At 30.8% G+C, this 15,741-nt stretch overlaps 1 protein-coding gene across 3 annotated transcripts in view; it reads right to left on the bottom strand.

Moving 5' to 3' along the window:
- Positions 1 to 15,741, bottom strand: part of LOC143066283 (pleckstrin homology domain-containing family G member 7-like) — a 97,032-nt gene that overhangs the window by 29,839 nt on the left and 51,452 nt on the right. For 2 of the 3 annotated variants that reach the window (XM_076239286.1, XM_076239282.1), the window contains exons 2-5: positions 6,438 to 6,563; positions 4,088 to 4,164; positions 2,836 to 3,005; positions 927 to 967 (exon numbers count right to left, since the gene is read on the bottom strand). In XM_076239286.1, the coding sequence (XP_076095401.1) occupies positions 927 to 967; positions 2,836 to 3,005; positions 4,088 to 4,137 (261 nt within the window). In that variant the 5' untranslated portion in view covers positions 4,138 to 4,164; positions 6,438 to 6,563. The remainder of the gene's footprint in view (positions 1 to 926; positions 968 to 2,835; positions 3,006 to 4,087; positions 4,165 to 6,437; positions 6,564 to 15,741) is intronic. The other variant, XM_076239278.1, reaches the window with a different exon arrangement.

The following is a 15,741-nucleotide window of genomic DNA, read 5'->3' as shown; positions in this document are numbered from 1 at the left end:
TTCACAAAAACATTGAAAAATACAGAATTTGTGCAGTTTTCTGTCTTTATTTCTGTTGTGGAAACATCCTGAGCAGCCGAGAAACAACAAAATAATTTAGCAGAAGCTTTATTATAGCTATTGGCATAGTCTCACCAAATATAAAGTTGTTTCTTGGGTGCGCACATACTTTTTCAATCTAAAATATACTTAAAATTTGATGAAAAAGCAAGAAAAATCACGAATTTAACAAAATATGCAAATTTGGTCATGATTTGTTGCCATGGTAACTTGTTCGATGTCAAATTTGTTTTGTTTTTCTTAGTACCTTATACCTTAGTCAAGTTTTCGGTAATTTAAGAATATGTATGATAACTTTTAAATTTGCAGTAATTTTTGGGCCAAATAAGGGCCTTATTGCCCTACTCCTTTGAGGTACTAGCTATATATAGCAAAGCATTATTTTTCTAATATCATGGTCAAGACTTTCACTACTACATTTTTAACTCCTAATTTTTTTTTTTTTTTATTATAACTGCGCATGCGCGTCTACCTATTCAGTTTGTTATAAAAGCGAACTTATGTATTCGTTTATTCAAATTATATATATTTTATATATCATTCTGATCGTATGACGAAACATATAGTCAACTCGTCGCTTTGAGCTATTGACCTTGGTATGAACAATTACATTTTTGTAGATATACAATTACTCATTAGTTACACAGGCAATATGATCAAAAAATCAATTGACAAAAACGAGATTTTATGTTTTAAAGTAATCGAGTTAGACTTTTCTCAAGCATAAATATTGAAACTGAATCTTTACTTTTTCTGGCTCTTGAATTTAAAGAATCCAAAGCTGTATAAAAAAGTATACCTTGAGAAATATGCTTTTACGCTTTTTTACTTTAACATTTAAAACTATTAACTAAAAAATTACTTACGAATTTCCTGAATGAAAATGACTGCCTGTTCTTTTTGGTATCTATGAAATAAAGCAAAATCAAAGTGTTAAACGGTTTAATTTGATTTGCAAACAAAAGAGTATATTAGCTTGAATTGGTGTCACATACAGTTCATTAAGCTGTGATTATTTTTTAAGTTTCTTCTTAGGTTTATAAAATGACGCAGTGACAATTTAAACAAGCCATGATAGATGTATCAATTCTATCACAAGGTTACTAATGTAGATTTATTTTCATATCTCCAGAAAATCAATCGTGAGGTTTACTTTTGAATAGAAAAAAAGTCCCTACGGTAAAGCTTTAGAAGAACCAAACATATTTAATTGTACATACCAAAAGTCAGTAAAATATACTGTCAAAAACGTTATTTTAGATGGAAATTATCAATTATTCACTGTTATAAAAAATCATTCAAATAGACTTCAAGAGTCAAAGTACATGCAAATATATTTTTTCTCTTTTCTTTGAAATAATTGCATGAAAATGTCTCTGAATAAAAGAAAATGCTAAAATTTGACAATCATTTGGAACAGATTTGTTTACGATTGGTTTGTTTTTTCTCGCCAATTACAATAGTGAGTGCTTATACAATTGAAGGTCAACTGTTTGCGTAAATAATTTCAAATTTAAATGTATTTTTTTTTAATTTAATTTTCAAAAGCCTTAAAAAAACCGTCTTACAACTGGATATTAGTATCGCTTTATTTTAAGTATTATGTAATCAATTTTAATTAATGCCAAATAAAACCCTAAAGCTACTTTTTTGATGATATGCAAAATGGTATTATCTAGAGAACTATAATTGTATGTCAGTATCTGTCTTTGAGATGTATTTCCCCCAAAGCTGGCCAGTTTATGTTACTCTACCAATCCTCATTTTAAATTAAATCATCAACAACATTGCCTCATTAAACAGAGCTTCGTCTGAAGAAATAGGAAACGCAGATATCAATTCCTTTTTTTGTGGCCAAGAATTGTTTGATTGCAGAGAACACCACTGATTCTCACAACAACCAAGAAGGTTATATCTTGAATTTTTGATAAAAAAATAAAACCAGGAATAAGACAATTGTATTTTTAATTAAGTGATACACTTAATTTTGTCAGTTGTTATGGACATCCCAATTCTTGAATTTACGTAGAATTTCAATATTTTTGTTACACTTTTTGGTTTAGTTAGGTGGTTTGATTCGCCAAATAGTTAGTATTCAACGAGGGTACTTATTGTGCACCATTATGGTAAGAATTCTTTTTGTACTCGTTTGGAGCATATTTTATACAAACCTTCTCAAAGACAGAAATATCTTGCAAAGTTCTTTAATTTTACTTTCAGACATAGTGGTGATACCCTGTCACCCAATAACTCACATTTCAATGAGTAATTAAATCTCACGTATCACAATTTAATAGTAAGGATACTATAATAACAAAAGTAATATAGTAAAATTTTGATCTAGATCTGTTCCTCAATTTTGACTTTGATGGACATCTTCAAACAAGAATCTAAGACAAACGTGATGATTTCAACTTTCCTATTTTCAAATTTCCATTTTGAAGCAATAACATACAATATAATCCGTGTTATGTAATTTTCAAATCTCAGTTAAGATGCTATGCGTGTGCATTTTTACGTTATGATGACTTTGTTGACGGGGGTGTGCTCCTTTTACAAAATTACCTTAATTAGAATTATTAGACTAAGGCTGAGTTAAAAAGATTTATGTTTACTATCGCAAACTGGTTGACAGATACAATGTGTCGGTATCTCAACTCACTAGCAGAGCAGATGCCATGGTCTAACATGTACAAATGTATTCAAGAAAATATGTCTTGATAGTTTGCAAGCTTAATAATTTTGATATGTCAGTATAAGACAAAATAGCTATACCAAATATTATTAACACACCATCAAATTGTCCAGGATGATTTTGTTCCCTTGACCTGTAGAAATCTGAAATTGTATTTCTTTTTAACAACTTCTTTCTTTTATCTCTTAGCATCTGTTCCCTTTGATAGTTATGGTTCTCCAAATCATCAGAACTTTTTCTACGATTGCGTCTGTAAGATAAAATCAATGATAAGGAGTTTTATTTGACAATTGCGTTGTCACTTTGCATTGACCGCTAGGTTTTAGAATGGAAGGTGTAGCTAGTGCAGTATTTTTATTAACACTCGTATCGAATTTTTATGTTATAAGGTTCTTTTAGTCACTCATGAAATTTAAAGATTATGGAAGATATTTGTTTATTTCTGTTAACTGATGCACATCATTTTTAAATTCATGTAACTGTTAAGCATGGCATGAAATACAGAGGAGGATCGACATATAAGGTGCTGTGGGCAAACTTTTCATAAATCATTGGACTATTTTAGCGTCTTTTCATTACTTTTAATATCGGAAAAGTCGATGTGTGGATACTTTTATTAGAATGTACTCTTTTGCATACATGAGAATTATATAAAATTTTCGCTAGACATACGTATTGACGATCACCGTCACATCAAATGTTTACTTCATTTATATTGCTTCTTTTTATTATAAAAAAATAAGCTGTCCTGTAATGGCTTGTAGTTTTTATTCGATTTCTGTAAAAATACAAGAAACACTGTTTTTGTGAATGCGAGGACACAATCAATTACAAATTAAATGTAAACTGCTTCATCAGAACAAGAACATTGTGCCAATTCTAAGAATTTTATGTTTCTTTTTTATGATCTTAAAGTAATTGGGATGTAAAAGCATTGACCGAAACCAATTTTGTATGAAGCGCTTTTACAATCCTTTGATATTACAAAAAGAAGCATCCAGATCTTCTAATAACATTGTTATTATACAACCATCTGGAATGCCAGTTGTATCAAATTTTTAGTTTCTTTATCTTTATATGCATTTATATGACGTTGTTAAACTATCATCAACGTTTTTGTTTGGTTTTTTTTTATCACTTTTGATTGTTGTCAGCCAACATAACATGTTTGGTCGAGTTGTTGTCTTTGACAAATTTCCAACTTCCATTCTCATTTTTATGTACTGTGATTATTTACTATTGTAAATCTTGAATAATTTACTGATATCAATTTTTGAAACACTCTACAAGTTTACGATCTAGGACGTTTAAATTCAAAGTTAAATATCATACCTGTTTTCATCTTCATCACAGGACGTATTTGGTGTGGCGTCAGATGACATTGGAGTTGGTGATACGTCACCTACGTTCTATAAAAAAAATGATATATGGTTATTAATAGACTGTCAGGTGAATCTATTATACAGTTTGAAAAAAGAATATGTCTATTCTAGAGAACGAGACAAACTAACAAAAACAGAAACATTCGTACATCGTCATTTTTCATTGACTATATACATAAGCTTAATATATAAAAAAGACATCACCAAAACACTCAAACTAGAAGAAAATATGCAAACTAAAGATTGCAATTCGTGCAAATTAAGAGGCAAGTAAACATATTTTTCCTGTTTTCATGTTCCTCTGTCGGCTAAAGTAAGCTATTATACACTTAACGACGACGACATTGTTTTATCCAATTACCATGAATGGTGTAGAGGAATGAAATCCCTGTTACGATGTCTTATTGATACTGACAGTTTACTCAGTAAAATACGACACTATAAATACATACACTAAGGCATTTAAGTTTTTTTTCTGGACTCGCAAATGAAATGTGAAAATAAAATATAATCTAAGTTTGATCTGATATATGTGTAATCGAATCCTTTCACATACATGTACGAATATATCAGGTTTAAAAAAATAATTAACCATGATGCAATTAAGGATCTGGGTTCAACGACTTTTCTTACTTTTGCAATAATGACTATTTGTGTTTAATAAAAATACAATGCAACAGCTAACGTAGTTTAACGATGTTCAAATCTCGTTCGAATCTCGTAAATCCATTTTACATATAGAAGCCGTTATAAATACTGAGATAATGGCAAGTAAAACATAACTGCATTACGCAAATGCTACTACATGTAACTGTAATAAGAACTGGTTGACATTTAAAGCAGGTCTGATTATCTCAGGTAAAGTATAAATAATGCAGGTGAGTCTTTATTGTTCTTTTATTAACTTTAACTAATGCATTTTATTTCACAAGTATGTGCATCATTTCCTCAACATAGTTAAAATTTCAAGAACAGCAAAGGTTGATTTCTTTGACAAATTACATACCATAGAAGATAAAACTTTTCCTTAAACTTCTCTATTTGTTTGCAGAAGCACGAATAATCAACGGAGAACATTCAGTTATATAAAAGATATGACGCTTAATTAATTCCAAAATACAATTTACCCAATAGCTAATCCCGTCCATTGTGAACATTTTGGTTTCACGGAATTAAGTTTTAGATCATGCAACGAGGTTTTGACAGACAAAAGTAATTTTCCTTAAATTAGAATTAGATTAAAACCAAAATTAAAATCCAGTGAAACATGAGAAAAACATCGTAGAAACAACATAAGCATACAACATATGGAAATAACATACGATCATCGAGTTCTTTCACGTATAAAAGTTAATAAAACTTGTTTCCTTTGTCGGAGGAAGAGACAAAGAACAAAATTCAACCAGAAAAGTTAATTACACGAATAAGCAATTTCGCATGTATAATTATATTAGAGTCATCTATGATGCATACATTTTTTGCAGTAAGAGATGTGGTATAATTGCAAGAGTTAACTATCCAACTGAGTCCAGATAACGCGGAGTATGCAATTATAGGTCATCACACGGCCTTCAACAGTGAACAAACCCAATACAATCTAATCAGTTGAAAAGAGACCTGACATGACAAAATGTTAAACAATGCAAACGACAAAAAACAAAACATAACATAACAAACAAACAAAAACCAGATTTTGGACAAAACAATAAACGAAAAAAATTGAAGTTGTTATCACTAAAACGAAATTGAACTTTAAGAATATGTAAAATGACTACTTATGCATCTACATATTGATTCGCTGCCTTAAAGATATGTATCTTTTATGATTGTATTCTTAATTTGCATGCATACGGTGATACGTATATAGCGCTGATAACTTTTATTGCTCACAATATCTTTCTCAATTTTATTTATTTCATTTAATACTATGACAACTTTAAAAAAAACCCTGATATTTTCGAAATCTCTTAAACCATGCAGCACAAATTGTATTTAGGTCTTTGGTATTTTTTCTATTAATAAAACGATACATGCATTTACTTAACTGAAAGGGAAAACTTAATGACATGTAATTAAATGTTATTTTATGTTCAAATGCAAAGCATAAAACCATGTTCTGAATAAATATATTACCAGCTATATATGATAAATCGTTCGTCACTGTATCATAATAAGATTTATCGTTTTTTCTTCTTCAGTTGATGTTCTGTTTGTCCCTTTTCTCTATTGTGAAATAAACGTAAAATAATAGACTGCGAGTTGTTATAAGTATAGTTATACTACGTAAAGCAATTTAGTACCTTTGTATCAACTATGGCTAGGCGTCTTCCTCGTCTTGGAATTGGTGGGGCTGCAGACTCCTCGGAATGATCAGATGTCAAACTTGACAGACTGGACGAGGCTCGTCTCACTAATGGTCGCCTCTCCTGTTAACAAATAGTTAATTAATTCAATGTAATATAAAAACTCTTTGAACATTCAGAAATTAAAACCTCTGGAAGGAACTTATTTTGTATGACATCAATGGGCGACCGTTTCAAACGTTTTCATTATAGCTCAGTGATTAATCTAAGGTAATAATCATCTTACAAACAGGATATTGAGAGTTTTGAAGTTGTCCATAACTTGTTTATAGATAGATTCAATTTCGTGTTGCACAAAATGTTCTTTATATTGCCATGATCTATCCAAAAGGCAGTTCACATATAGCATGCAAACAAGAGCACGCTAATGTGATAAGAATCATTCCGTGTCACATGTACTAAAAATCAACTTATTTTCGCGAGCGATTTATTTTCGAGACTTTTGCGAGGAGAAAAATAACGCGAATATAAATCGTCGCGAATAAATAAATCTTTATTAATCTACATCAGGTAAATAAGAAAATCGCGAATTTTAAAAGCCACGAAATGAATTAGAATTGGTATAAAGCGAAATAAAGTATCTGCGAAATAACTTGGTTTACAGTATATTCATTGGATACATATATTTCTGTAAGAGTTAACTCATGCAGGACATCAAATCCTTTCATAATTGGAAAGTTGGGCTGGTTAATCCATCAATGTCTCGCCCTTTTTACTATCATTTTATAAATGAATAACAATGCCATATACACGTTGTTCATTTATTGACATAGGTTTTTGATTACAGAAATTTTGAAATACATTTATTTATAGTGGTAAAATATGAAGGTTGCCTAAAAAAAGTAACATCACAAAAATACTAAACTCCGAGGAAAAATTCAAAACGGAAAGTCCCTAAGCAAATGTTAAAATCAAAGCTCACAAAACATCAAACGAATTGACAACACTAGTACAGTACAAATGTATATAATAGTGTAACGGAAATTATGTGTCGTACGTTCAATAATGTCCTGTTTGTCTCTTGAGAATTCACCGAATGCGACACCAGTTAATAATTTGCCTCATGCATAGTGACTCTTGCGGAGTAGGACTCAAATTCACTTAGGAAGTTCTCGAGATTAACTCTCTGTCTCAGGTAAAGTTGTGTTTGATCAATCTTTATTTTTTTTTTAAATATAGCATTTTGAGAACTTGTTGTTTCTTTGTTTTATTTGAGTCATGTATTTGGTTTCCCCTTTGTAGCTTCACTCTGTTTTTAAGAATATTTTTGTTTCCTATTATTATATACGATGTGATTTTGAGGAATATTGCAATCAAACAGCAGCCGAATAATACAAAAAACATCTATACATAAATAAACATTATACGGTCTCTAACAAATTATACAGTTGGTCAAGTTTCAAATCTCATCCAGTTATGGAGATTTTCTAATATAGTAATCTAACATGGATTATAAAAGAATATATCTGCCGTCAACACCTAATTACTAACTGAAGAAAAGAGAGAAAATAAATCTTAAAAATTCTAAAACATTGTGGCAGCTTTGCTGATACGTTATGCATTGATTAAAACTGTATGAGTATCAAAGTCTTCACATGAACAACAATCAGGTTAACCCTTGAACTTAGTGGAGTATGTTTAGAAGGACAAATATTATACTTAGAGACGGACTGATACCAGTGTTTTTTTTTGGTGTTACCAATGAAAGAGTCTTCAACTGAATAGACAAAAGTAGCAGAAAAATCTGCCATGATAGTGGCGCATTAGCATACCTATCACTATAGCGGTTATCTGTATTTATTCTGTGTGACGAACATGAATAACACAGCTTGTCAAGTAAATTTTAATGAATTAAATCGTTAGGAATAAGTGATAATTATTGAAGATAATCATGGAACATAATTATGTGCTTTGGCTTAAGTGTATCTAAGACTAAAACTGAAACAAACGCATAAACTTTATAATGTCAAGGACGTTATTGGTGTAGACTAATCAAGTTTCATAACAATTTGTTTACAATCTTATACCAAGACCATTCCAGCAAATGCATAAACAACGCCTGTAAATTCATAGCATCATGAAAGGACTTCATAAAAGCCTTTCACTTCCCATTTGTCCAATAAAAGATATTTTATATAGAAACGATTTTAATGACAATTGTTGTTACTAATGGTGGACAATAAACAAGAATGTGGTTATATTAACTGATTTAACATGGTCGCTACTAACCCGGTTACAACTAGGAAGTTAATTGTAAATCGTTTTATGGAAGTGTTATGGAATTATTCTTACTTTACTTTGCTTAAATAACAGGGTTACTGTCCTTCAAAGAAAATCCAATATTTAATGTACAGGAATAAAATATAAAAATGGACAAATAAGTTTCTTTGGATGTAACTAAATACAAAATGTGGTATTAGACTGGTTTGGTAGTCAATATAGGTTAATTGACACTAACGAATACACTTTGTCATAATTACGATCGAAATAATTACACATGCAACATTTTAACTATAGATAATGTAATAGATCTAATGAACAGACATTGTACTGAACTAGAATTAGCTTATTTAATTTGATTTACGGAGTTATATATTGCAAGATTTTCCGTGCCTACTCTCTACCAAAAAAAAAAGGGTAGCTATATAACAATGTTACAATAAAGCTGGTGTGTAACTTGAAAATAGTTTTAATATAAAAAAGAAGATGTGGTATGACTGCCAATGAGACAACTATCCACAAAAGACCAAAATGACACAGACATTAACAACTATAGGTCACCGTACGGCCTTCAACAACGAACAAAGCCCATACCGCATAGTGAGCTATAAAAGGCCCCGATAAGAAGTTATTGCGAGTACTTTAATATCGGTATCAAGACATGTCACACAATTTGGTAAATATAATTCCATTGCCCTTAAATATACATATGTCATTCAACTAGGAGGTTTAGCTGGATATACAACCAGGTTTAACCCTCATTTCTTTCTGAAAATACATGTACCAAGGCAGGAATACGACCGTTGTCTTTCAATCGTTCTGTTTGTTGATATATAAAGAAGTTTATCATAAGAATTCATACGTTTTATTTTATTTAACCGTTGTTGAGAAAAACCAATAGTTTTTTTTTTATAAATAATCTTTTTTGTTTGAGTTGTTTTACATTTTTCATGTAAGAATCTTTTATAACTGAAGGCCGTACAGATGCCTATAATTGCTTATATTCACTTCATTTACACTCTGGTTATTGGTGGTCTCATTGGTATTCGATAAACTCATCATAGATACCAGGACTAAATTTTGTATATACGCCAGACGCGCGTTTCGTATATAAAAGACTCATCAGTGACGCTCGAATCAAACAAAGTTAAAAAGGCCGAATAAAGTACGAAGTTGAAGAGCATTGAGGACCAAATTTCCTAAAAGTTTTGCCAAATACAGCTAAGGTAATCTATGTCTGAGGTAGAAAAGCCTTAGTATTTAAAAAAATCAAAATTTTGCGAACAGTAAATGTATTAATATAACCAGATCAATGATAATTCATGTCAGCACACAAAAGTGATGACTACTGGGTTGTGATACCCTCCGGGAAATAAATCTCCACCAGCAGTGGCATCGACCAAGTGGTAGTAAATAAACTCATCATAGATACCAGGATTAAATTCTGTAAAACCACATAGTTCTATTTTAATGTAGTCGAGTATTAGGTTTTTATGGAATTTTCCTTTTTGAATATACAATGTACCTACGAGTTCGGTATGTTTGTTATTTGCAATTTTTGTAAGCTGTTTTGTGTCGATCTAATGAGTTGATAGATATTAGAAGATACGGTATGAGTGGCAATGAGACAAACATTCACCGGAGTTCAAATGAAGTAAAATATAAGCAATTATAGTCTTTAACAATCAGAAAACCCCAAACCTTTCTCAACACATTGGAATAGTATGTTCTTATGTTCTGCTGTTACTCACGATTGCTTATAACGATCTATTAGAATAAAACGTACACATTGAAGCGCTAAATTACTTTGATTTACCATCAAAAATTCATACACGTATTATGTTTTTCCTAGTTTTGGTGTTTGCAAGCATTCCTGATGATTGTCAGTTCGGACGCAATCATTAATGAAATGTTATATTCATCAAATGTGAAATATAAAAACAAGTAGAACCGCAGTTCATCAACAAATGCCTTTCAAATTTATATTAGAATTGTTAACATACTAGATAAGAATTTGTCGGAAATCGTCTAATGGAACTTATCAGATAGACAAAAGAAGATATTTTTATTCAATATCGATCGACATTTTCTATTTTCTGCGTTTGCATCACATGTACTGGAATAGAAAGGCTTCATTCTTTCACTACAATAATTACAGTGAACCTTTTCAATATCTTATATTATTGTATAGCAATATAATATTTCCCACAGAAAGTAACCAAAAGTTAGCGTGCAATAAATTCTAATATTGCACTAGTGCAATAAATCGTAAAAATTCATGACGTCATCAACGACAAAATCTTAGTTTAAACCAATTTTTACTTTCAAATATTATATTGCTATACAATAAAAGGGTTATTGCATGAATATTGGGGAATATTGTCCCTCGTAGAACATATATTGCACTCGCAAGCTCGTGCAATATAAAATTCTACTCGGGACAATAATCCCCAATATTCATGCAATAACCCTATAGTATCAAATTCCAGTAAAGTACATATTACGAAAATAACATATCATATATAATAAGTGGAAATTATTTTTTGGATAGAAAAAAATGAAGAATTGACATTAAACAAGTAATAAGGAAAAACAATCTTATGTAATCTTGTTTTTAAAGAGAAGCAAAATATACCATAGAGATATTCAAACTCATTCGTCAAATCAATTGACAACGTCATGGCAAAAAAGAAAATGACAAACATCATTACACTAAACACAACAAAAAAACGGGGGTATCCCAGATGTTCTGCAATGGTAAGAAAATCCGTCATCTGTTTAGTTTCGTCATTAGTTCAGTTTCGTCCTAAGCACCCCAAAAACGCTCAGAGAAAATTTGTCCTTTTCTGATTTTAAAACCGTACAAGATTAGAATAGTTTTTTTTTATTCCGATTCCCATTTTACCAGCTTTTGCAATTGATTGCGTATAGCATAAATGCAAGAATTACTAGTTTACATTGTACTTTACATATTGAACTGGAAAGCAAATTGACAATTATAGAAATAAAATTATTATTTTGCCTGATATCAAGGCGCCATCTATCCCTTAAGTTATATCTCTTTCAGTTTTCATTGATTATAAGGCAAACGGAGTACATGCCTTGAATACATTTTGAATATCTGTTATATAATATATTGTATACAAGCTGGAATCTCCATGATCAAAAAGGCGCAATTAGCAAATGTAACACTTTGATGATGTAACCGAACAAGCACAGAAATTAACGCTAAATATGAGGAAAATGCAGTCCTTATAGAAAAATATTTTGAGAAATTATTTAAAAAAATACTTTGGTTGGTTGTTTATCATCTTAGATAATCTCTCTTCTCTATGAATGAATAAAAAATGAACGTTGTGGACAGTTATGAAACTTCTCATGATACAAACGTTTGTACTTCCAGTCCCAGAGGGTATAATAAGCTCGATATTCAATTCTTTAGTCCTGGCATGATTCATAAAAAAATTCTTCTAAAATTGTAAAGTAACCAATGTTTCAAATCCCTCAGGCAAAGTTAACAATTTTCCTCTTCTACTGTTTCGATTATTATACATCATTGGCTTTCAAATATTCGGTTTTAAGCGTTCCTGATGAAGGCAAATACAGGAAAGCGCTTCGGACGCATGCAATCCTTTTTTTTGTAAATGCCTTTGGAATAAATTATTTTACTAAACTTATAAAAGTAATGGGTACATTAATTAATGTAACACTTTGAGTGGTACAGTGGTCGGTAAATGAGAATGGATTTTCTTTTTCTTATCAACATAAAATTGAGAATGGAAATGGGAAATGTGTCAAAGAAACAACAACCCGATCATAATACAGAGAACAGCAGAAGGTCACCAAACATATTTTGACCTTTGTTTTACGTGTATTAATATTGATGATTATATGTTTGTATTATTTTTAGAAGTTTTTCTGCATGATTGTGATTTGGAATTAAACAGCATATTCATCTGTAATAAAATGGTATTCATCGCACTAAACATTAGGTGATTATTATGTATAATTATGGTAAAGTATATGAGTCACTGTAACAGCTGGGTTTGGTAAAAAGTTGCCAATAAATACATTTGTTGCTCTTGAAATATAAAATAAAAAAATATCTACTGTTGTTAGTTTCCATAAGATTAATATGGAGTTTGATCAACATTTTTAAAAAAATTGAATAATTTCACTTAGGAATGAGAGAATTTTTTTTTATATCCTATCCTCCTTATATTGCCTCTAATACCCTGCTAAATAACTCCCCAATTTTCTTATCAAGGGTTTCAGACGTGAGCACAGCTTATCAGCGCCGTCATAATTTCTAATGAGAAGTGATCAGCCACGTCACAATGTGTGAAGAAACTGTATTAGTGTGCGGAAAAAGACAAGAATAAGTACACGATAAACATATTATAAAGTTTTCTCCGATTAGATACAGGAAATATCATCCGCTCGCCACTGCGCTCAATGGCAAGTCTTAATATACATTAAATAGTTAGTAGCTTTAAATAAAAAGTAAAATCACAAAAATACTGAACTCCGAGGAAAACTAAAAAAGACTTGGTACAGGCATTTCTTGAAGAAAATTGGAGATTAAACCTGATTTTAAAGCTAGATAAACCTCTCATTTATAATGTTTAAAATAGGCTACAGCTGTCGATATATATACAAAACATTTTCTCGTGATAGTATTCTTATGCAGTAAGACCATATCAACGTTCCCTCATATATAATTATATTTTCATAATGATGTTCTGTTTTTGGGACTGAACATTAGAAGTCAATTACAAATGATTGTCTAGCCGGTTTACGATTGAACGCGGATTTAGGAGGCTATTGCTACATATAGAGAGTAATTTTGTCAAACGATAGTTTTATTAGACTATGACACTGGAGTATTTAACACATAAAACTTAGTATAATCTATAGATATAAGAAGGTGAGTGCCAATGAGACAACTCTACATCCAAGTCACAATTTATAAGAGTAAATCATTACAGGTCAAATTACGGTCTTCAACATATACACATATCGAAATAATTATATTTAAAATATCTTTGTAGTCATTAGAGATATTGATATCAAACTATGCCGTATTGTTTACCAATATATTGGCAGTACTAGCTGCAGGACCATTCGTTATTGATAATTTGAAAACTTCCAGTGGGTCTATCTAGAGAAATGATCAAAATATCAATAATAATTTACAGATAGTAATCATTGCTTTATAGTAAGACATCGTTATCACATAAATAATTCATGTGTGATATTTCCATAACAAATCCTTCAAATAGGCGGACTTAAGACTATAGACGGATCCGAGTTAAAACAATTTGTCCCTAACGAGTGATACGTCTCACTGCAAACCGTTCTATTTCAATTGCGCTAGTTAATTGAATATAAGACTCAGAGAGCCAGTCTTGCTCCATTCAAATTAATATGTTCACATCCTAAATATGGTGGAAAACAAGTTCATGTTTTTCTCTGATTGTAATGACGTCTTTACACTAAACCCATTGGAAGGCAGATGTGTCCTGATTGATAATTTAATTTTAGATACACAATTTATTAGCAGTTGTTATTGGCTTTGAACTACCTTTTGGGACTTGCAAGTACTCGATTCTGTACATTGTGTCTTTTCTGTTGTTAGCGATAAATAAATTCCCTGTCACCTCCAGTCTATATTTTTGTTAGTTGTATTGTGCCTTGTATCAATCTATTCACTTAAGCCCTTTTCTACTGATTTCATAGTTTGTTTTTATATCGCGCTGTAGCAATGGTTCATGTTGGGCCTTTGATAGCCCATTATACTGTATGGGGTTTTCTCATTGTTGCGTAGGGTGCCTATGAATAATGTATGTACTGTCGAATATAAGAGTGCTGTTGGATTAGTTCCTGCAAATTATGCATTAGTTTCACGTTAGACATGGTCAACCCTTGTATTTCGTGACTTTAAGGGATCAGATGTATAGTAAGGGTTCTTTTTTCATTTGTCGTGTATTGAAAAAAGTCTAGTTATTCTGTCAAGAGTGAATTGACATATCGCATTTTAGCAGTACGCGAAGTCAAATCTAATAACGATTTATTTATTTTGTGCAATTTAAACGATAAAATAAAATAATTATCTCAATACTAAAACCGATTAGACCATGCTGTCTACTAGATCAATAACCCTAAATAAATTCTTGTATATCAGCTGCATATGTTGATATTTTCACTCAAAAAAGCAGAACATGTTATCCACAAAAATAGGTGCATAGCCCCTCCAGTAAAAACTTTTGATCTTCAACATGTTTACCCGTTACATGTTTTTGTCGCAAAAGCAGGATAATGCAACACTATGAAGTCGTTAAAAATGGACCAATCAAATTACTTTTTACATAAATTCAATGTTTTTTAGATTATTATACAAATATAAAAAACTGACAATGTGCGTTCTAAGACCTGAATGAATGTTACTTTATAAACTTTGAGGAGCTTTTACCCAAATGTCAATGTTAAAACGAGCACATATTATCACATAGAAATTCTTTGCATTGATGCTTTGCATGTAAACAGCATGCGAGGAAGTAATTTTCAGGAAACTATCTCTTATTTCTTGGATAAATATGATCGAAAAATTGGAGAATTTCAATTAGTCTATCTGACAGTCGTTGTATTAGTTAAAAAATCTGTCAATACGGGATGGTGTTTACATAATTTACATTTCTAGGGAGAGTGTTCAAGTTAGAAAATATAAAACATATCCAAAGTAAATTAGACATCTATTTATTCAGGTATTGGAATATTTTCTATTAAAAAGGATATGTGGTATATTAAATTTAAACAAAATAACAGACATATTTGTCCACATAACCACAAATATTGCACTATAATAGATAAAAACACTGTGATAGCCAAGTTTACGTTTGAATCTCCCTTTGTAGAATAGTCTAAAACAATATGTTATGAAATAGTTGATCGAAGATGCAAATAAAGTATCATTTATATTATCAAATAATCATCTTTCAATAAATCATCATACTTAAATTTA

The sequence above is a fragment of the Mytilus galloprovincialis genome, chromosome 1 (assembly GCF_965363235.1).
Source record: "Mytilus galloprovincialis chromosome 1, xbMytGall1.hap1.1, whole genome shotgun sequence".
NCBI lineage: Eukaryota > Metazoa > Mollusca > Bivalvia > Mytilida > Mytilidae > Mytilus > Mytilus galloprovincialis.
The sequence above is the reverse complement of the archived record's forward strand: the minus strand, read 5'-3'. Positions and strand labels throughout refer to the sequence as shown.